This window comes from Poecilia reticulata, linkage group LG15 (assembly GCF_000633615.1).
Source record: "Poecilia reticulata strain Guanapo linkage group LG15, Guppy_female_1.0+MT, whole genome shotgun sequence".
Taxonomy (NCBI): Eukaryota; Metazoa; Chordata; class Actinopteri; order Cyprinodontiformes; family Poeciliidae; genus Poecilia; species Poecilia reticulata.
Window position 1 is genome coordinate 15,255,714 of NC_024345.1, and position 21,791 is coordinate 15,277,504.

The window sequence follows — 21,791 nt, forward strand, 5'->3', positions numbered from 1 at the left end:
GCACATTTCACATGCAGCATGCAGTCTCTCAGGATCAATTAAAACCAAATTAACATCGGTCATATGCAACCTAATCCAGCTGCAATATACTGTCCAGATCCTGTTGGGGATCATTAGTAATCATTTCACAGAGCTGCATCCATACGTCCACAGACACAGTAATTTATCACTAGGCGTAGCCTGCAGGCTTTAATCAATTCCAGTAACCCAGATCAGTCCGTTCATTAGATGCATGTGTGCACGTCAACCAATCAATCAGTGCACTATGTCTTAATTGCTAAATTCTCTTGTTTGTGAAATCCCTGGAGCCACATCTGAGAGGGAACCTTTAATGGCGAGGGGCAGTATGATGGTTTGGGCCCATACTGCCAAGCAGAAACAACAACTTAATTGCCTATTAGGGGAAGAGGAAAAAAAAAAAACATTGCAGGAAGTGAGAGGATGAGGGGAGGCAGAATGGTGTGTGTTTATAATATCTCATATAAGTTTTCTGACAACATCCAACTTTGACTACCCAGATTTCCCTGGGATAAGTTATTTTAAAAAAAATAATTAAAAAACAGCTATAAATACTCCTCTCTCAAAACATTTCCCTTCCAAACAAGCAAAAACAATTAGAAATCAAAATGCCAGTAGCTGAATCAAAAACTCTTCAATAGTCATTTATTCCAGGAGCGTGGCTGGCTGCAAAACTGCAGAAAAGAACCAAGTTTGTGTGAAAGACGGGAGTAAACATGGCAGCGCATCCACACCGCATTCATTCGACACTTACATCTCTGAAGCGATTCCAGTGCTTGATCTTGCGGCTGTACTGTGAAATGGTGGACAGCCACTGCTCGTCTTCCATGAAATTCCCGGATTTCTCCGCTTCTCGGACGCTCTTCACGTCCGCCTGCAAGGTGGACCCCGCGAACATCAGCAGCGGGGCGAGAAGGCACACCATATCCGACATTTCCACCATGTTTAACCGGAGAGGTGGGAGGGAGGGGAGGAGAAAAAAAAAACCACGCACACAGGACACCTCCTCGCACGAAACAACACCGTCTGTCGGCTCTCCTCTTCTGGAAGGCGGCGGATGCTGAGGCTGGATGGAAAGCGCCACCTGATTAGCCTGTAAGATGCTCCTGCAGATGGGAGGGAGGCAGACGGAGTGAGGAAGGGAAGGGAAGCTGTTTGATGGTGGTAAATAAAGTGAGTCCGCCCTCAGGCTGCTGTGAGACACCTTTTTGTTATTTCTCGACGTGAAAACTTTCGATTTATGCGCACTTTCTTTAAGAACTACAAGCTATTGAATAACTTTGAGCTTATATACACGTTTTTATTTAGCTCTTTTTTTCTTTTTCGCGAAAAGAAAAACCTAAAACGTATAGTATTTGTTAATAGCTCTTTCTTTTTAGATTGTGGAACTACTACTCTCTGCAATAACAACTGCAAGTTTACAGCGAATCCAAATCAAGAAAAAGATTCCCACTCTTCTTTCCAAACTTGCTGAAGCTCATTCAGACAAGATGGAGGGCACCTGAGGAGATCACAGTGCTATTCTTACTACATATTCTTAATTAGATTTAGGTCTAAACTTTGACTAGGCCATTCCTGCTTTGATCTAAACCCTTCCATTGTTGTGATAGCTCTACATTCGCTCTGTTCTTTAAGTCTGTGACGTATTCTTTGGGTTTTCTTAGTCTTGGGATGTTTTCAAACTAAGATAGTCCGGGGAACTCGGGTATAATTAGGCGAGGAATGTCGAAAAACTTCCCATCTTCACTTGGTTGAGTTTATTTTCACATTGAATCAAACTGGATGTCGTCCAGTTGCTCGTATAATATCTTATATAATATCTCATATAAGTTTTCTGACAACATCCAACTTTGACTACCCACCAGCTATCACAAGTAGCAGCAAGAGAGGCACTTTACTCTATGAGTTGTGTAAGCAGTTTCAGAGATGACAGCAAAGACGGAGAAACTATAAGACATCCCAGATTTAAACATTTTTAGATCACATATCATATCTGCATCTCTTCCTCCGTTTGCTTTGCATTTCCTTTCAAAGCGAACAGCTCCGGTGTTCGTGGTCAATTGAACTGAGACTTAGGTTTTCAGGTGGATGAGAGCTAGCTTGTTTGCTCTGCATCACCAGAGTTTGCATGAGGTTTCACACCTGCCCACTCGGAAGTTGACCACCAACACCAGCAGATTTTGTTTCGAACTGTGGTTTACCCCTTTGGCCAGATGCATTCTTTTGAAAGTGATTTCTTGCACCATGGGTCTTACTGCACCGTGTCAGCTCGCTCTGTGTTCGTCCCTGGAGAGCCCCACCAAACAACAAGCTTGTTACTGAAACGTTGGATTAACTGATGCCATTTGATCCCCAGTGGAGTGCCTCGAGCTTGTCCTAATGAGGGCAAGCGCCCAACAAGGGGTCATCTAATCTTTTGGCTCGACTTGATCAAGTTCGAGGAAAGATAAGGAGACAAGAAGATGCTTGAGCTAAGCATGTATATGTTTATGCAGCACAAGCAACAATGACAAGATTACCTTCTGGACCCAATTGAGCTTGTCTTTGTGCAGGCACTTTAATAGATGTAAAAGTCTTACACGTGCATGCTCATTAGTCATGCTACATGGTCAGGTGGGAAATGAAATATTCATGTTGGATACCATAAAGCAGTTATTTGGAGCTTTCCTTTCGAGAAAGGAAGTCAACGTGTGGTCTTCCTCTGACCTATTTAGGGCTACCTCTGCAGCAGCTGCAACCTGCTTTGCTCCCAGAGATTTTATTTAAAAATGATCAGTCAAAGAAAAACTTTTGGGGGTTAAATGAAGTCCTAGTTTGGTCATGTTTTCGCAACAGAAAAGGAACAACAGAGGACACGGCAACAATTCCCATCTCATTCATAAAGCGTTATAAACACCGTAATTTTAAAAGATCAGACCCATGGGCGGTTTTTATGTAATGTCCAACAAAACAAAATAATCTCTACAAGTGTTGCAGTGCAGGTTTTGTTTGACAGAAACTGTCTGCAGCTTGGTTAACAGAACTAAGTGTGATGTCTTTACCACTGATAGTTCAGGTGTCTTATCTGATAATGTCCCTCAAAATGTGCCACAGTTCATCACCAAAGTTCTCATCGGGTCATGCATTCGCCTCGTTGCCACTGAGTGGTACGGTGCGAGTCAGTGCAGTTCGGTAAACTATTTTTCCGACCTGTGCCGTACCAGAGGTTGGCAAAATTGCCTTATTGCCGTGGCAGCAATGCATTAGAGGGTTATCTCTGGTTTTCCACTTTCTGCGGTACAATAACTCTTATCCCTTCAGAGTGAAATTATTCTAAGACTATCTGTAGGTTTATCTATTTATTTTAAATGAATGGAGTTTTTTTTAATCTAATCTTGTGAACCTGCAATGATTTTTAATCTTCATGCTTGACTGTTACTGCAGTGAGTCTTTATGTTTGAATGTTTTTGCTAAGCACTATTTCTGTAAGAGCTGTTGAGACATTTCTGGGGTATTTTTTGAAAATTGTCTCCTTCTTCTTTTTATTGAGGATTGGGTCATTTAAGGGGCTGCAGGAGTTTTATACCTGGTATTGTGCTCACCTCAGAATGGTGTTCATTCTGGGAGTGGCTCTGATTTCCAGAAGGGTGAGAGACTGACCATCCTAACCCGGTTATCAGTCAGTTCACCAAACCTTCACCAAGCTGAATGTTTCCAGCCTGATTGTCCAGTGAAGCTATTTTGGGAAAATCCTCTATTTGGTTTCCGTCAGCACTGCATGCCTTTCTAGTCCTGCAAAATAAACCATACTGTTTTCTCCTTTTTTTTCTCAGAGGAACAGGCTGATACTTTGGGTTTTGTAGTGTTTTGACAGAGAAAGAAAAACATAAAGTTAACTTATTTTTTTCTGCCTGTTTGCGGGGATTCTCATATCCAAGCAATATGTTACTGATGCTTCCAGTCAAACTTGAGGTGACAGACGTGAAGGAGCAAACTTGGATCCTCACCCCCGTTTACCCTGAGAAGTTTGCATAGAAATCATATAAATGCGAAGGAAATTTTCCTCTTAAATTTTTGTGAGACCCAACAAAATCAGATTGACCATTAAAGTCTAGTTTGTCAAAGAACTAGACGTGGATAAGTGTTTTTCCAGACACTTTGCCATTTGAATTCCTATCAGTATAAGAACATGTTCTAAATTGATATGACATTGATTACACAATAGTATGAATTTATGCTGTGCTGGTTTTTGTTACATTTGCAACTGGCTGCTAAAGAGAGTGGGGGAGAGGGAAGCAGCCATTGCACCACTACTGAATAAATATTTCTAAACTGGGAGATAGTAGTTCACTTAAGGACAGACAGATATGTGAATACTTTGTAATTATTATAGGATTCCTTTTCTTGGTAGTGATGTTTAGTTACCCAGTAGAGGGTATGTAAGGACTCTTACTCCAGCCGATGTGCCAACAGGATTTTGGCTTGTATTATTAATGAAACTTGTTCAGAGAAGTGGCAGTACAAATGCTACGAATACAACTCCTATGGGATTTTGATGACACACTGGTAGAAAATATGACCAAAACTTTAATTAAAAAATGTTCCTGTTGATGTTTTGATGTTGCTGTAGTGAAAAGACAATGGCTCATCATAACACTGTGTTAAGCACTGAGTCTCAGCTGAAAAAAGTAATTTACACAGCATTATGCAGCCACTATCATACGTGACCACGGGGATGGTAAGTTCAGAGGGTCAGTTTTCCTAAACATATAAAGTTGCATTTAAGATAAAAACATCTATTTAGGTCTTATCAGACCAGAACATCTTCTTGTTCACTTTGTCCTCCTCATGAGTTTGCAAAGTGCATACAGGACTTCTAATGTATTTTTTTAAATTCTTTTACAAAGTCTGCATTGCTAAAACATTTAATTTTACTGATTGTTCCTCTTCATCTATGAATATTTGTAGCTACCATGAGCTATCAGATGTTTTAGTGGTCACCCCTATGAAATAACGCTCTGGGTTAGGTTCAACGGTGGCTACAGCATCGTCACTTTCCCATAAGGCTTTGCCTTGTGAAGTAGCAACAGCTGCTGAAGTCATCGGTGTCCCGGTGGCCTCCCACACTGGTCTCCTTCTTGCACCGTCACTAAGTTTGTGAGGACAGCCTAATCTAAGTGGATTTACACCTGTGCCATATTGCTTCTATTTCTTTATGATGATTTAACTGAACTCCATGTTCATTGCCTTGGAGATCTTTTGTTTGCGCCCCTTAATTTATGCTTCATGTTTCCTCTGATTTGCTTGGAGCGTTCTTTTGTCTTCATGCTGTTTCTTGTCTTTGTACCACAATCACAGTCACTGCACTCAGGTGATCTCCATTCCACTCATTGGGATTGTCTGTTGAAATAGGTCAGTCCCTTTAAATGGGATAAATATTTATGCAAGCGTTTATCTTATGTAATATGTTTGTATTTAAGGGTCATTGTTTTGTAGAACTTTTTTACTTTAATATAAGAGGGCTTGTTTTTTTTTGGTAATTTTGTTTGACTCATTTGTGAAAGCAATGAAAAAGGCGAAACATAAGGTGGTGAATACTTTTTGTTGGCACTTTCAAAATACAACTGTTATAGTATTGTGAAAATCTTTAAATTTGAGCTTATAGCTTAAAATTTTAATCATTGTGATATAGGAAAAAGAAACGGGCTAATATCTGGAGTAAAGCCCGTTTGAAAATGGCTTGTAAAAATGATAGGGCTCTGATAAAGAAGAGCATACCTCAGCAAAAATTGCCACACATCGGAGTTTGGCCTCCCCTGAGAGAGTTGCTCTCTTTCTGCTTCCTCCAGCAATAAATCAAAACCTACATGTAATTCTGTTGGAGCTGCAGCTTCGGGTGATGCAGACTCATGAAGCTACAGAGAGTCTTGAATCCAGCGTTGAAGGATCCGATGACAAACGAGAATCGTATGACAGAAAAATGACATGCTTACAAGATGAGGTATTTGACAAGGAGACAGAAAGCTTCACTGTCATCTTTGTTTAAATAATCCCCTTATTACTACAGAACCATGTTATTGCTATACTCACAACCATCAAAAGACACATGAAAACCACTGGAAATCTGAATTAATGCTGGCGTTTTTATACAATGGTTGAAAAGGAAGCAGATATGTGGTCTGAAAATGACATTTATTTCTTTGTTACACTCAGGTTTGAGTAAATAACTGTTTAGTAGAAATTGTCTTTATACATAACCATTTAGCCGGAGATCCAGCGCACATAAATTACATCAGCTCAGGCTGCCCAGACCAACAGCTCTCCAAGGCTAATATGATTTGTAAAAGAGTCTCTCCCTTTTCACGTTTAAATTTTTTTTTTCTCGTAACAGAATGAAAGTAAACAAAGATAAGAAGTGTAAAATGATAACAAGGTCTGACCTTAACTAAACATATAAATTGGATGATAAACCGGGGTTATATCCTGATCATGAGCTCAGCTACTCAAATCAAAACACATGCAGTCACAACAAGGTGCTCTAAGCGTCATCCGCTAGCACTTTAGCGCCACCGTGTGGTAAATTTGCCACTTCAACCATCCCATCTAAGATAATAAAGGATACTTGTTTTAAAACACAAGTGTTTTTATTTATCTTCCACTGTGTTTAATTAATATTATTTTACAAAATTGTTGCTTCTGAGATAAAAAAAAATGTAATCACATAACTATATTGTGATCCCCCCCTCCCCCCAAGTTTTGCCATAAAACATGCATGCAATTTTTAATTGCCTGATTTTTTATCAGGAAATGTGTGTGTACATGTCTACAGAGATTTGCTTGTCTGCCTTATTAGAAGAAAGGTCTCTAGTTTGCAAATTCCTTGAACTCGCTTGAACAAAGCAGAAAACAATTCAGTCTGTTCTCAACAAAAAGAAAAGTATTTTGGTCACACTTTCTTTGAGATTATAATGCAATCAATTAACAGTGAGTTAACTACGTTACCAGGTTGGCATAAAAATCCTGCGTTTATCAAACAAAACTTAAAAAGAAATTTGACTTTCAAATTTTACGCCCCTGTCTCTTTAAGAGGCTCCTGCTCTTTTCTGACCCTCCTTCAGTACAACACTGCTTTTCATTATGCCATTTACAGCCGATTTTAGGGGCATTAGACTGAAAATGAGTTTGTCTGATGAGCTCAGCATTCGCACAGTTCCACCAGGTGTTTGCTAATTACTGCTGCCTCTAGCGGGAGGGATGCGCAGGAGACGGGGCGCTCTATGAGGCGGAAGCACAACTGGAGGCCGCAGGTCCAAGGAGGAGCAAGCGTTTAGGCACCCCGAATGGCTACCACAGGAGATTCCTCAAATATGCATCTAAGAACCAAGGCAACAGTCCCAGTATGTTTTTGATAAGGAAAAAATATTTTAACGTGATATTAAGCTCCAAAAAGTACATTTTGCATAATACCCCCCCTCTTAAAATTTTTAAAGAACATTTACATTTGTATATAATATTTTGCCATAATTAAAATAAAAAAAATCTGTAACATTTTATTTGACAGGGTATGCATAAGACTGACATGACACTGTCATAAACATGAAGGAGTCTTTACGAATGTCTGACTGTTGTCACGAAGTGTGATGTCACTTTTAATGCAAAGTTGCTTTAAACGTTGCATTAAAATCTCATTAGAAGTTCCAACTTTGTATCATTTTGTAAATAATGACACTTTAATGCAAAGCTGGCACTTTTAATGGACTTTCAATGCAACTTTGCATTAAAAGCGTCATAATTTACCGAATGACACTTCATGACAACTGTCATAAACATTCATAAAGACTCCTTCATGTTCATAACACGTGCCATGTTGTGTTTATGACAGTGTCATGTCAGTCTTCTGCACACCCCGTGTCACCAAAATATCATAACTGTATCAACCTCATGTGCTTGGGAGACCAGATTTGCATAATTTTTGAATTGCAGTCGGAGATCAAACACATCCAGGGGCCACAAATGGTCCCCAGGCCACACTTTGGATCCTGTTTTAAGACGATAGTACTCCAGTGAACCACATTGAGAGCTATTATGGATCAAACATTGAAACAACGGTAACCATCTCAGGAGCTGGAGGCCAACCTACATTTCTGACTGATAAGAAAAAAGGAGCCCCATGTTGTTTTTAAACTACCATCCCAGGTGGAAAAAAAGTATACTTTAGCATACTAAATTTTGACATACTTAAACTGTACTATTTTGGAACAACCAATTTTGTGCTTAGTATACATTAGTAGTATTTAAATAGTATTAAATTACAACTAATAGTATATTTTAGTATACTATGCGTACTTTTTTGGAACAACTTCAAGTGTACTTAGAGTGTACTTAAAGTATACTTTTTAAATATATTTCAGAGCTTTATTATTGTACTTTGATATAATTATTATATTTTGAGTGTAATAATTCTGTCTCAGAATTATATTAAAAATATATATTTCATAAACTTCAAATATATTTTAAATATACTATTAATATATTAGTAATGCATTTAAATTACACTTAATTTTTATTTTTGATTTCCTGCTATTGATAATAAACTACAATTTTAATTACTCGTGAAAGTCTTTATTCTTACGTACCTATTTTGTACATGACATGCATAACTACACTGCAGTACTTACATTGTTTTAGGCTAAAATTCCATGGAAAGATTAATTACACAAGATGCCCAAGGTAATTAAAATATTTTGTTTTATTACCGACATTTTAAAATTGTCCAATTTTACTCACAACTTTATAAACTTTACATAAATTATCAGTTTACACATCAAAAGAGAACACATGAACATGAAAATTTAAGTGTGACAATAAAACATGAAAGTGAGGATCAACGACAGAACATTCACTGCATCTTACAGAATCCAACAAAAACGAACAATAGAGCAATTAAACAGAGAAAGCATTTGTATTTAAAGAGAACAAAAAAATGGCAAATAAAAAAATAATACYTACAATTTTAAGACTTTGTGGACTCGCCATGTATGTGACATCATAAGAACTGATGATGATTGGGACTGGAAGCCTGGGGTGAAAAAACATTTCTTTGCCTGTTTATGTTAGAAGTAGAAAAAAAAATAGTCAGCAATGTCATAGAGTCAGTTGATGTTGGCATTAACTATGAAGCTGTTTTAAGTGTGGACTTAAGGAGACAAACTACCTTAAAATCTTTCCATCCATGATCTGAACACACTGATCCTTGCAGGGTGGTGAGGGGGGCTGGTGGTGCCYATCTCCAGCAGCCATCAGATGAGAGGCAGGGTTCACCCTGGACAGGTCACCACCAGTCCATCACCGGGCCCTGAAAGTCAACAACAAATAAAAAAAAAAGAAAGATAAATGTTAGGTTAACAAGAAGAGAAAAATTCTTTCCAGTTATCTTTAAATCAAATCATGTTTATTAAGCACTTAGTGTTGGTAACACAGCAGTTTTTGTTGTTGAAAATATAGCTAGCTCCTCATTGAAAAAACAAACTTACATCATGAAGACGATGTGGAGGTTCATCCTCAGAGCTTCGTGTTGTTGATCTGGTGGAGTCAGAGCCTCTTCTGAGACAGAAAGACTTTAGGTTTCCTAACACCCAATTTCTCTGGCTTCCTCTTTCATCTTCATTTGCATAGTTAGACTGCAAACATATGTTGAAGATAAAATCATTGATGAACGAGTTAGAACAACAACCACCTCACAATATCAAAGTCTCTCTGTCTTATGGAGCTTAATTAAAACCAGGTTAGTTTATGAATTAAAGTATAAGTCGCAACAAACAACCTCCATGTAGTTATAACATGAAGCTGAATTATTACTATAGTAATAATCATACAAGTCACAATAAAATTGATAAAATAATTATTTAAGAAACCAACGTAAGTTATATATCTTTACTGCACTGTTTATAATTAAATGAAGATAATTAATAAGCAAACTTACCACCAGCTAGCAACACTTAGCAGCCTTCATCCCTTCGGGCTCCTTTTGTGACCCACATTTCATTTCCATCAGTTGTTGTCCCGTTGTGTTGTCGTCTAACTCGGACTAGGACGTCACCAGCTTGAATTTACCAAAATTAATAACTATTATCAAGGTCCTCTCTACTTTTAAGGTACTATGCGAGAAAAAATGGCGAATTTGAACAGCGTCTGTTATCTTCCCTGCTTCAAGTTTTTTCTTCTCTTTGTGGCGTTTTTTTTAAATAAATGAAAGTGTGAAATACCGCCACCATCTGGTCTGGAGTGTGAACTGGAGCTAATGCCGTTGATTATAAGGTTTTACATCACACATCTGAAAATTGATTGGATACTTTTTTTAAAAATTACATCATGATAATATTTTTTTTGTTGTATGCAATTTTAATAAATAAAATATTATTAAGGCACTTAAAAATCATACATATTCATTCATATTTTGTTCACTTAAAGTATACTTTTATTTAATATATTAAAAGTGTATTTTGGTACAATTATGTTTAAGTGTGTTTAAAGTTCTACTTTCGAAATTGGTACAAGTGTATTTTTAGTATACTTCACATATACTTATAGGTAGTACACTTAATATTTAGTATACTTAAAGTGTACTTTCACAAATTTAAGTATGTTTGACCTATACTAAAGTAGACTTTTTTTTCCACCGGATAGAAAAGAGAATGTTGTATTTTCTAAGTTTATCTTTGTTTGAGAGAGAGAGCTGTTTGCCACTCTGAAACAACGTAAGAGCAACACAGGAATAAATCAGTGAGCAGAAACATTTTTTACAGCACCCAACATATTCTTCTGCAATGCAGTAAGTGTGCAAAGATTTAAGCAATTCCCATGAAAGCAGAAGGGAAACCCATGTAAACAGCTGGAGGAGACAACTATCCAAACAGAAGTGACTGAGTCTTATTTTCTTGGATGATTTGAGTGGAAGTTCGTGCTAAATGACATGAACCAGAGAAGTTACTCATAAAGTTTGGTTGTTTGGATTAGAAAGGCTCTCTGAGATGAAATGTTTTCCCACATTTTCATTTATGTTTAAACCAAAATAAAACAATGCATCCGGATGAGAAAACCATGAAGACTGAAATACTTGTCTTCCGGAAAGATTTGTACTTTCTGCCATATTCTGGAATAATCTATCCCTGCAGTCGCTTTAGACTTTAGTGTAGATTCACCGTAAGGCTCCTTGTTTACTTCAGAGCCTTTTGTAAACGTGCAGCTGAGCTTCTTTAATAACATTTGTCAGTTGAGAGGCGGAGCCCCCCTCCTTTTTTCCATTAACAAAAAGACGTTCTCTACGTGCAATCCGTGCCTCGCTCAACTATCCCCAATTGATTCATCAGCTGCATTTTTCTAGCTCAGCTCTCCTGTGGTGACAGGATTTCAGTGTTGCAAGATTTGCACTAGGCAGCGTCTGTAAATTCGCCTTCTAGGACGGATTAATGTCCTCCTACACAATGATTAAGAGTTAAAACTTATGAGATTTGAGGGGGTGGTCGCTTGCCTCTCTCAGCCGTGGGGGAGGGTGTCTCACCCCATCAAAGGGATAACCAGGCAGGATACTGCGCGAAGGACGTGAGCTAAAACCTCATTGGCTGAGAAATCAGATGGGCGGGGCTAGCGTGCGTAGGTATTTAAGGCTTTACCCCCATTGTTAGAGAGTGTGATTTGCAGCTGATCCGGCTCAAGAGCAGAAGGACCAACTGTGACAGCTACCTTTCTTTTTTTGTTTTTGCTCTTGTGTGCAATCAAAGCGCCGCACTCCCGCCCCACCCCACCTTATTCTTTTGGAAATAAGGCATTTGTTTTATAAATGTCTTTTTCTTGCAACCAATCTCTCGATGGCAGTTTTCCTCCGTCCCCAGCGGAGGGCAGGAGCTCCCAGAGGCTGTCCTGGAGCAACCTGCTGCAGAAGCTGACTGAGCTGAAGGGGCTCAATCAGAGGCCCTCAGCAGATCAGTCCTGCAGGAGTGAAACCGGTGAGTGTGTTTAGTTTTCTTTATTATTTTCAGGAAAAACACAATAGCAGCAAAATAAAACCCTTTTGCATCTTTTAATTTTTTTCAGTTCAGACTTGAACTATTCTGCATATCTACATGCAAAGCAAATTGCTCCTTGGGGTCAGTAAAAAAATAAAGTTGCTCTAATCTATTTCTATCTTTGTTCCAGGATCTGTGGCGGACCTATCCCTGTCGGAGTCCGACAGTAGCTTCTTCTGTTACCCCCTCGAGGAGACCTTGGCTGCAGAGGTGGTGGGCACAATCACACAAAGCCTTAACAATGCGTCACCCATCCTGTGCTGCTCCAAACTCATCCTACCTGACCGTCTACTGTACAACATCAGCCGAGAGCTGCTCCATCTGGCCGTCAACGAGCCCTGCGGGCTGAGGGGGGCCGTGATCGACCTGTGCGTGGAAAGGGGGGGTCAGGGGTTGTTGTGCACTGTGGATCAAATAGCAGTAGATGCAGGCCTGGTCCCGACCTTCCACGTGACCCTGGTTCTGAGGCTCGAGTCCGGAGGACTGTGGCGCAGGGTCCAGAAGCTCTTCAAAGGCGGAAAGCCACCGTCTGCAATGTCTCCGAGGCACCACAAAACCCTGAGGCTGAGCAGGAGTTTCAGGGCCATCAAGAGAAAACTGTACAGCTCAGGAGCACTGCTGATTGAAGAATGCTGCTAACCCAAGAGCACCAATGTGCCTTTCTAGACACACTGAACTGTTTTTAATTAACTTTTACTGCAGATTCACTTAAAAAAACAAAACAAAAAAAAAACTTTAATTGCACTGACATCAAGGTCCTAAAACAGTTGTAATATGTGGTAAATCAAAGGCCCAAACTATCTCATGGCAGCTACTCACCTGATTGCAGGTGTCTGAACACAAGTCCTTTTTCTTTTATATGAATCCACATTCATATAATTTCCACTTTTTAAAGGGAATGTACTAGTATTACATATTACCTGCCTGAAACAGTTTTGTATCTTAAAGATGAGAATAAATAATTTTCTATTACTCTGTGACGCTTGTTTCATTTCTTTGTTCACACAATTTTAATTCTAGATTTACTACAATATATAATAGGGCATTTCCAATGCTTAGTCTCCTTTGTTCCTTTCCTTCAGGTGGAATAATCAGAAGCCTTCAAAATGCACTTGGTGTATATAATTTTGAAAGGGTTTCTGTAAATGTCAAGACTAAAGCACATTTTATATTTAAGAACTCACTTAGTACCCTATATTTACTTTGCAGAGTATTTTTATTAATTGAAAAACTGAATAAATGAAAACAAATAAGACCTAGAATTGTAGTAGACACTTATGTCTTCATCTTAGTCTCCCAAGGATTACATTTGCCAAACTAAGAACATTATGATGTAAATTTGTATAAATAAATCTGGCATGCTATGGTGAATTTAAGCATACTCAAGTCTTAGAACCTAAAATGACAATGATTTAACTTTGTAAACCAAATATCTAAGACTGACAACCAATGAATGAATAAAGTATATTTAAAAGCTAATTTAATAAAATGCAGAAGACCCACTAAAAACATAGATTTTGTAAAAGAGTGTTTAAAAACAAACAAGACACCGGTCAATCATTGGACAACTTTTATTCAAATAAATGTATAGAATTTTAGGTTGTTAATTTAATAAATATGCTTTCCTTTTATTTGTGCAACAATTGTTACTAGTTATGATCCAACAGGCTACAAGCAAATTCACAAAACAGTTTTGTAAATGACTACCATCCCCTGCACTGTTAAGTAAAATGAGTATTTACATTGGTAAGAACTATAAAAATGACAAAAACTGTTTTTTTCCTCACGAGTGGCTCAGACTGTCTTATCTGTGAAGAAAGGCCTTCAGGTTTCTCCAGGAAAAACACAAAATAAAAAGATCAGGACAGAGGAAGCTAATCTCAGCAGCCTTCTTTATCATTCAAACAGATAACAGCACGCTCAATTTCCGCCATGACGCCCATCGGACTCTCACCACTGGTTGAGACAGGAGAGGAAGAAAATGTCAGCAGGCAGCTCGAAGCTTCTCGCAGCTCTACAGGAAGTGGATGGAGTGGCAGGGAGGCCTCTTGAAGAGGCGCCTCTGCACACAGAGTGTAAGGCTTGTTTAGATTCTCTTGGTTTGCTGCAGAAATATGCTCCAATTAGAGTGGGCTCAGGCTCATTTCTTCCCATTAGATTCAAGTACCGACGAACTATAAAAACAGACACACAAGGAAGAGTTAGATGATTAGCTTAAAATACTGATCTGGAATTTTGTGACAACAGCAATGACACACATAGGCAAAACAGCTACAAAAACAATAAAATAAATAAAATTACGTTTTTTTTCTTTTCTACCACACTTTTTCCTTCCACTCAGCTTTCTACGAACAAGCCTAGAGATAATATTAAAGGGTCAGTTCCGTAGCAATGACCTTTCAAGGCTTGTACTCCATGCGGAGTGATCAGATCAACGGTCAAGGCAGCAGTCTTTACCTTTATTATGTAGGCTTATAAAAATAGCGTTTTTTATTTGTTTTACTAAAAAAAAAATTCTCTTGCTGTAAGACAATTATCAAAATGAACAGAAATAAATACTTGATATACATCAACATATGTGTTTAAAGAATCTAAATAAGTTTTACTTTTTTAGTTGTATTGCAAGACAAATTACATTTTCAATGATATTCTATTTATTCAGAGGCTTTAACAAGCAGACATCTGGAGTTTTATCCTTCAAATAGCAAGGTGCTACTTTTAAAGCTTTATAGGTTTTTCAGAACAAAAAACAAAACCCAACAATCAACCGTTTTGCAAAGATGTGACCCTTGCTCAAGATCCATGAGAGTGATGTATCAGGTGACGTTTTTCCTCTGAAAAACAGAGCTGACCCTTCAGTATCAGGAGTCAGTTCCTGCTTGCAGCAGCATTAACACGTTGATAGAAAAAAGAAAAAGCTGACTGAGGTGTTTCAGTTAATTATGGTGAATGGATAAAATAAGGAAAGAAGGAAGAAAAAGCTTCTGAGCAACAAGAAAGTGGGTTAAAATTAAAAGCAAAAAAAAAAAAAAAATCAAACGACAATATGAGTGAGCATACCCATGTGTGTGCAAGTGTCTCCTAGCCATCCAATATGACCTGAATCTCAGATAGTCTGGAACAGCTAGGGGTCCCCATTCTCTGGGCCCTTTGGTACAACTCGGAGTCCCCAAAGTAACGAGCACGATACAGCAAGCCTTCCTCTGAAAGACAGAAACAGCGTGTCAAAGATACAACACTCTGTCAGCAGTCTAACAAACCAAGTGTCCAGACTTTAAATTAAGTATTTCAATATAGTCATATTCCATCCATACCAGTTTTGTAAACAGCCTAACCTGGGGAATGTAAAAGACTTACTCTGCTGCTTCTCCTTCCAGCAGTTGTTTCTTAGGTTAGAGATATAGTCTTCTTCTACACTTCTTTCAACAGTCTTCAGGTTATTGCCTGTAAATTCTTCATTGAAACGGTCCCCCACATAGAAAGGCACCTTTAGGTGTGACGTATGCCTTTTGTGAATATGTCCGGCTGATCTGACAAACAGAAAGCAGGGAAGGTTCAGACAAATGTTGAAACACTTCTGGTGTAACCACAATGCCCCCCTGCCCGCCACACTTACGGACGATAGCTAAGGCTGTACGGAGGCTGCGTGACCATCAACTGGCTGAGAGCAGAAACAACGATGAGAATTAAGATGGGCATGAGCTGGACCAGCAGAGCGAAGCCGCCCTGTTCAAAGAGAAAAAGAGACGCCGCTTAATGACACAAAGTATACAATTATTTAAACCAGGCGTTAGTAAGGCATCGCAAATCTAGCTTACATCTCTCTGCTGTTCTCGTCTTTCTTGTCTATTCTGGTGTGCAAAATGCATTCTTCCGTTCCTGTAAACATGGACGTTACCTGAGAAGAAAACAAACAAACAAACAAACAAACAAACAAAAAACATACAGTTAAACATAATCATCTTTGACTGAATAACAAATATTCCTTTAGAGAAATCTACAGGACTTCACTGCTACTTTTGGGATTCTGATTTGAGTTAAATACTGCATTGCATATTTAGTATTTTGTTGTATATGTACAACACGCTGCACGTTTATTCTGCATGCAGCAGAACTGTAGGCCAACCAGAGTTATTATATTTTTAATAGAGATGTGCCGATCAGGTTTTTTCCTGCCGATAACGATCACCCATCACAGCCGATCACCGATACCGATCACATAATTATTATGTCTTTATCATAAGCACTAATGGTTATATTATGTGGAAAAAGAAACCATGAATTCACCTTAATTTAGACAAAAACTTGATTTTAATAAGTTTTTCCAAGAAAAAAACAAAACAAAACGGGCATTGTGCAAATTGTACTATCAATAATACTATCTTTAATAGACTGAAAACCTATGGAGGCTCTGAAGCTGCTAAATAATGCAAAGAGTCAAAATAAAACCTCTCAATATTGCCAAAAAAATTAAAGTATAAAACTTTACATTCAAAGGCAAATACATGTTCAATAAACAATCCTGAATTACTGAATGAAAACTTCCTGATAGCATGGCGGCTAGCTGATTACTGCTAGTTCTGATTGGCTGTTTCTGACTGAGAAGACTAATTATGCAGAACAGGGAGGAGAACGATTCATTTTTCAGAGATTATCTGTCTCATGTTAGGACAGGGAAAGTTTTAATACGTATGTAAAATGTATTTTTTTAGGTTAGATGCTGCAGCTTTAAGCAGAGGTTCGGTGTGAGAGTCACTACCAGGTGGAGCAGAAGCRGCGCTMCGTCTGTGAAATATTACTACCTGTAGCGCGTAGCAGCGGTTCAACAGCGAGAACAGAACCAGCGTCTTACATCGCAGCTCGAAGACTTRAATWATTTTGCAGGTTATTTGTTTAGCTTTCTGACCGTCATATTAATCCGGGTGAGTGTTTGTAGCTGCGCGCTGCTTTACCTGCTGTCTGATCCTCCATATGTCTTTTTTACTGCAGTGAGCCTCGATGTAGCCAAACTCCTCAAGTATAGTATTGTTTTTATGCCATATTAGATTCGTCATGTTGATGCATTTTGACGTACTTAACCCCCGACCCCGAGGTAATTTTCCGCCGCAACACACAAACGTCCCCATTCACTCAATGCGTTATACTTCCACACGACATCTCTTAGGATTTGTTGCTGCGCGTTTGCGCAGTGTGAAGGAAAGAGGAGACCAGCTGCACAGACAGGCTGAGAAATGAGATGCAGGTGATCGGTTTGTGTGATCGGCAACAAGAGACCGTGATCAGCGATCACCGATCATACACTTTTTCATGGAAATCGGCCGATTATGATCGGTGGCCGATCGATCGGCACACCTCTAATTTTTAATACGTAATTAAACAGAATAGGCCTGTCATGATAAATTTTGCTTGAGGTTAAATTCTCCCACAAATTACTGAAGTAGACGAAAACATTGCTATTTTGAGACAATTTCAACTAATAATGCAAATGGATTCTCTCAATGATCAATAAAACCATAATTTCTAAAGCACATGAGACTAGAACTGAAAGACATTTTTAATATCCAAAAGATCTATACAAAACAACAAAAACTAAATAAATAAATGAAACTGAAATAAAAACCTACACACAATTAAAACAAGAAATAAACTAGATTACTAAGTCTTTGAAAACAAGTCTCACTTGACTTGATTTCACTTTGAAAAGTTCCGTGGAAGAGCGTCCAAATAGAAAAACAACTTTTTAACTTAAAAACACCTGCTGCGGGGTAGAGTTTGAGTGTGCAGCACAGCCATAACACCTGCACTTAGAGCTGTCATTGTGTGTCATTAGCAAGTGTACGCAAGTTCTTATTATGTCCTGAGAAACGTGTAGTACCAGACCTGTAATTTTTACGAGGAAGAAACGTGTTCAAAAAAGTTTTTTTGGAACTGTTTAGTTGCAATACCCCACTGCCCAAGAACACAATGAGTTTAGCAGCAGCCCTGTACATCCCTGGCATGTCTTTAATATCATTTTGCCTCCACTCACTTGTTGGGAAGCCTCCACCAAAGAACATGTTAAAAAGGTCCTCAGGAGAAATGTCTGCTTCAAAATCGTGATGATGTCTGTGTCTGCTTGGTTGGGTTCGCTCCTCCCCATACTGGTCATATTGTCTTCGTTTTTCAGCGTTACTTAGAACAGCGTAGGCGTTGCCAATGGCTGAAAGAGACACACAGAGGAGTTGTGAGTACAAGCTCCCAGAAACGGCACAGAAAAGACGTGGAGACACGCAACTTACCTTTGAAAGCCTCTGTAGTTCCAGGCGCGTGATTTTTATCTGGGTGAAATTTCAGGGCGAGCTTCCTGTACGCCTTCTTAAGGTCCTCCTCAGAAGCTGACTTTTCCACTCCCAGAATTTGGTAGTAATCTTTACAGCTCTTAATCCTGAATTAAACACAAAAGTCTCTGTTACGACATGAATGAAATTTGCTGTGAAGCAAACAAAAGAGAAGAAAAGTTCAGGGGTCAGGGACAGAGCACCTTGATTGACTAACTAAGGTGAACTACTCGGGGATCACGCTTCAGTTTCTATTGGAAAATCCATACTGGGATGTTGCAAAGAAGAATTTAGCTGACAGTTAAAACCTATGATTTAGGAGGAGCAATCTGGCTGTCTTGACCTGGTCATTGAGTAGATTGCACAGAGTAGAGCTGATTGCGGAAAAAAAAAACAAACAAACAATGATAATCGTGTTCACATTTAATTCATAGGTTTTTGTTGGGTGTGAATAGAAGCCAAGTCTCAGCTCAGGGTTAATTTCCATCATCTGCTAATTTTTTTTAGAAGCGTTTGAGAAGAACTTCCATTGACTAGAACCGAGGTAACAGAACAGGAAAACTTAAGTTATAACATAGTGTTAAGTTACAGAAATAGACAGGACACGCTCAATATATTTTAGTCATCAAACATCACCTTCTGCTGAAAATCTTAATTGAATGAAATTTTGAAAAATGATTATAGAGGTCTCAAACTCCAGTCCTCCAGTTCTGCAACTTTTAGACCAGTGGTTCTTAACCTGGGTTCGATCGAACCCCAGGGGTTCGGCGGAGCCTCTGCCACGGAGGTAAAGACACACTTGTGTAAAGTCGTGATGACGCCCTGCTTTGCTATCACTTGCTGCAGAGGATCAGGATCAGTGCTGCGGAGGAGCACTGATTGAAGGAGCTCCACTCTCAGCATGGATTTGAACTTGTGTCTTTACTTCAGCAAAGCTCACAGTTTTTACCAAATTCTGTAGCTTTCTGTGTACTTCTAAATCTGCTCCTTAATCGCATCTTTTCGGGGTTGCTACTGCCTCTACTGGGGTGGGGGTGGTTACACAACTAATATAATTACATTACTAAATCAGAATACAGCAAAGTCTTTACTATTTATTATAAATTTTTCATTCTCTTAAGAATGTAGAGCTAATTAAATGATCTAAACAAGACCTTAAAGTGGTTCCAGTTTCTCTCGATGGCCAACCTGTTGAAACTGTGGCAAATTTTAAATACCTTGGGTCGTTCCTGGACAGTCAGCTCAACTTTGCTGAAAACACTGACTATATTTTGAAGAACTGTTCTCTACCTTTTAAGAAGACTTGGTGATCTTGGGGTTACCCAACTAGACTCTAGTTAAGTCACCTCTATGTCTTTAATTTGGGGGGGGATATTTTATCACTACAGAAGGGTTCAGTGAATGCGCATATGAAACTGGTGGGTTCGGTACCTCAAAAAAGGTTAGGAACCACTGATCTAGAGTCAGCACACAGCTTAAGTTATTACAGCTAGAAACCAGGAAAAGGTTTCTAGCTGTAATATTTTATTTATCGCTACAGAAGGGTTCAGTGAATGCGCATATGAAACTGGTGGGTTCGGTACCTCAAAAAAGGTTAAGAACCACTGATTTAGACGCATCCTGACTCCAAAACACCTGAGAACAAAGATGTGTCCCAGTACCAACAAACCTTAATTTAATTCATTTTTTTATTCTACATACATGATCGTGCAATCTTCTAATGCTTGTTCAGATGAAAAGGTTTGACCTGAATCACAGCTCTTTTGATAAAAAGATCGCCAATATACCAGAAAATGCAGTTCAGCATTGTAAATCACTAACACGAGAATAAACACTGCAAATTTGTCAGCATACGTGTGAACAGACGAGCAGACCGCTTGTGGTTAAGATAATAACACGCATCAGAAAGAAAAATAAATGTGCTCTCACTTTCTGACCGCCTCCAGCTGCTCTGCTGTGTAAGATTTATCAGACTCCGTGGGGCCCTGAGACGCATTAGCTCCGTCTCTCTCGCCGCGGTGTCTCAGGCCGGGTCCTCCTCCGTTTACAGCACTGCCGTTCTCGTCTGGAGGCTTCCCATTCTGCGCTAATGACTCCAACAGGTCTGTAAGAGGGCGCACATTACCATATTGCTGCCGTTTTAAGTTGCTGCCTTTTGAGTTAATCCGCTACTTTAGAACGCTAACATTTAGCATCGCTACCGTTACAGAGAACTTCAGCACCAGCGGTGAGTAAGTTAAGCTCGATTTAAGGTTACAAACAAGTAAAAATATTAAATAAACAAATTGTGGTAGCTTAAAAAAAAAAAAACTACAAGTACCAGTTATGGCCTGTATCTATTAATGACGGCTATGTTAGCATTAGCTTGTTCGGTCTCCCAGCTCTGGCCCTCCAAATTAGATAGCATCGCTGGCAAACAAGCGTTTATTCGACTTACTTTTGGCCTTATCTGTCGGAAATAGGCGTTGAGCCTTCTCCAGAAACTTTCTGGCTTTGTCCAGCTGATTATTACCGATCGCATTTAATGCTATTTTAATGCAACGTTCCGCTTCGTCCTTGTTTGAGTCCATCTCGACACAGCGGAAATGTTTACTTGCCCCGGGACGCGAAGAAATGACGTCGACTCACCTTTGGTCTGGCAAAATAGACGTAACAAAACGTTGTTTATTCCATGCTGAAGTGTTTTTAAGTTAGATAATAAAAATAAATAAATTAACGCATGAATTAATTTATTGCATTAATAAATAAAGCATTTTTTTCACGAAATTCTAGCTGACACAATATCAAGTGTGATAAAGATGTCAAAAATAAGTATTCATAAGTGCTTTAGACTGAGTAATGTGTACTTTGGAGTTAAGGGTAATCAAATTATCTGCAGCAAAATTTACTATCAAAACAACTGTTGAAATGACAATGGAGTTTGTAATGAAAAGTTTTTATAAAGGACAAAAGGTTTCGTCACTGATGCCTGTCACAATTTTTTTTCCCCCATCTTTTAATATGGTGAATGTGGATATGTTCTATTTCTTGCAGTGTTTTACAAGAAACAGATAAATGGAGCGTCTGTGTCAACACTTATTTGAAAAAAATCTTATGTAGGCCTATGCGAATTTTAATGGGGAAAAAATACTATATTCAAATATACATTGGACTATTTATATTTATTTCTAAAGAATTGTTGATCATAAATTAGAGTTAAAGTCTCTTTAATTTAATAACGTAAGACAATTTTATTAGGAGTTACACGCGCGCCGTTTCCCTTCTTTTACTCACCGTTCACACTCCAGTCCAGTAGGTGGCGTTAAAAGCGCAAAAAAGGTGGCCTTCAAACAAGAAGTTGGTGTGAAAACAGGAGGGAGGAGATAATTATAAATAGAATAAGAACCGGGCACAGATTTTTAAATTAAACTCT

At 38.7% G+C, this 21,791-nt stretch overlaps 3 protein-coding genes across 4 annotated transcripts in view; 1 reads left to right on the forward strand and 2 right to left on the reverse strand.

The window, feature by feature from the left end:
- Positions 1–1,165, reverse strand: part of spock2 (SPARC (osteonectin), cwcv and kazal like domains proteoglycan 2) — a 32,673-nt gene extending 31,508 nt beyond the window's left edge. The window contains exon 1 of one of the 2 annotated variants that reach the window (XM_008429496.2): positions 773–1,165. In XM_008429496.2, coding sequence (XP_008427718.1) covers positions 773–961 — 189 coding nt within the window. In that variant the 5' untranslated portion in view covers positions 962–1,165. The remainder of the gene's footprint in view (positions 1–772) is intronic. The other variant, XM_008429495.2, reaches the window with a different exon arrangement.
- Positions 1,166–11,546: 10,381 nt separating this feature from the next.
- Positions 11,547–13,034, forward strand: LOC103476839 (DNA damage-inducible transcript 4 protein-like). Its single transcript, XM_008429497.2, has 2 exons — positions 11,547–12,002; positions 12,193–13,034. The coding sequence occupies exons 1-2, from the start codon at positions 11,837–11,839 to the stop codon at positions 12,699–12,701; spliced, it is 675 nt and encodes a 224-aa protein (XP_008427719.1). The 5' UTR covers positions 11,547–11,836; the 3' UTR covers positions 12,702–13,034.
- Positions 13,035–13,619: 585 nt separating this feature from the next.
- Positions 13,620–20,997, reverse strand: dnajb12a (DnaJ heat shock protein family (Hsp40) member B12a). Its single transcript, XM_008429498.1, has 9 exons — positions 20,817–20,997; positions 20,309–20,483; positions 18,341–18,486; positions 18,091–18,261; positions 15,881–15,960; positions 15,679–15,788; positions 15,420–15,592; positions 15,123–15,265; positions 13,620–14,236 (listed from the first exon to the last, which is right to left on the reverse strand). Exons 1-8 carry the CDS (start codon positions 20,947–20,949, stop codon positions 15,144–15,146), a joined length of 1,110 nt encoding a protein of 369 aa, XP_008427720.1. The 5' UTR covers positions 20,950–20,997; the 3' UTR covers positions 13,620–14,236; positions 15,123–15,143.
- Positions 20,998–21,791: the final 794 nt, after the last annotated feature.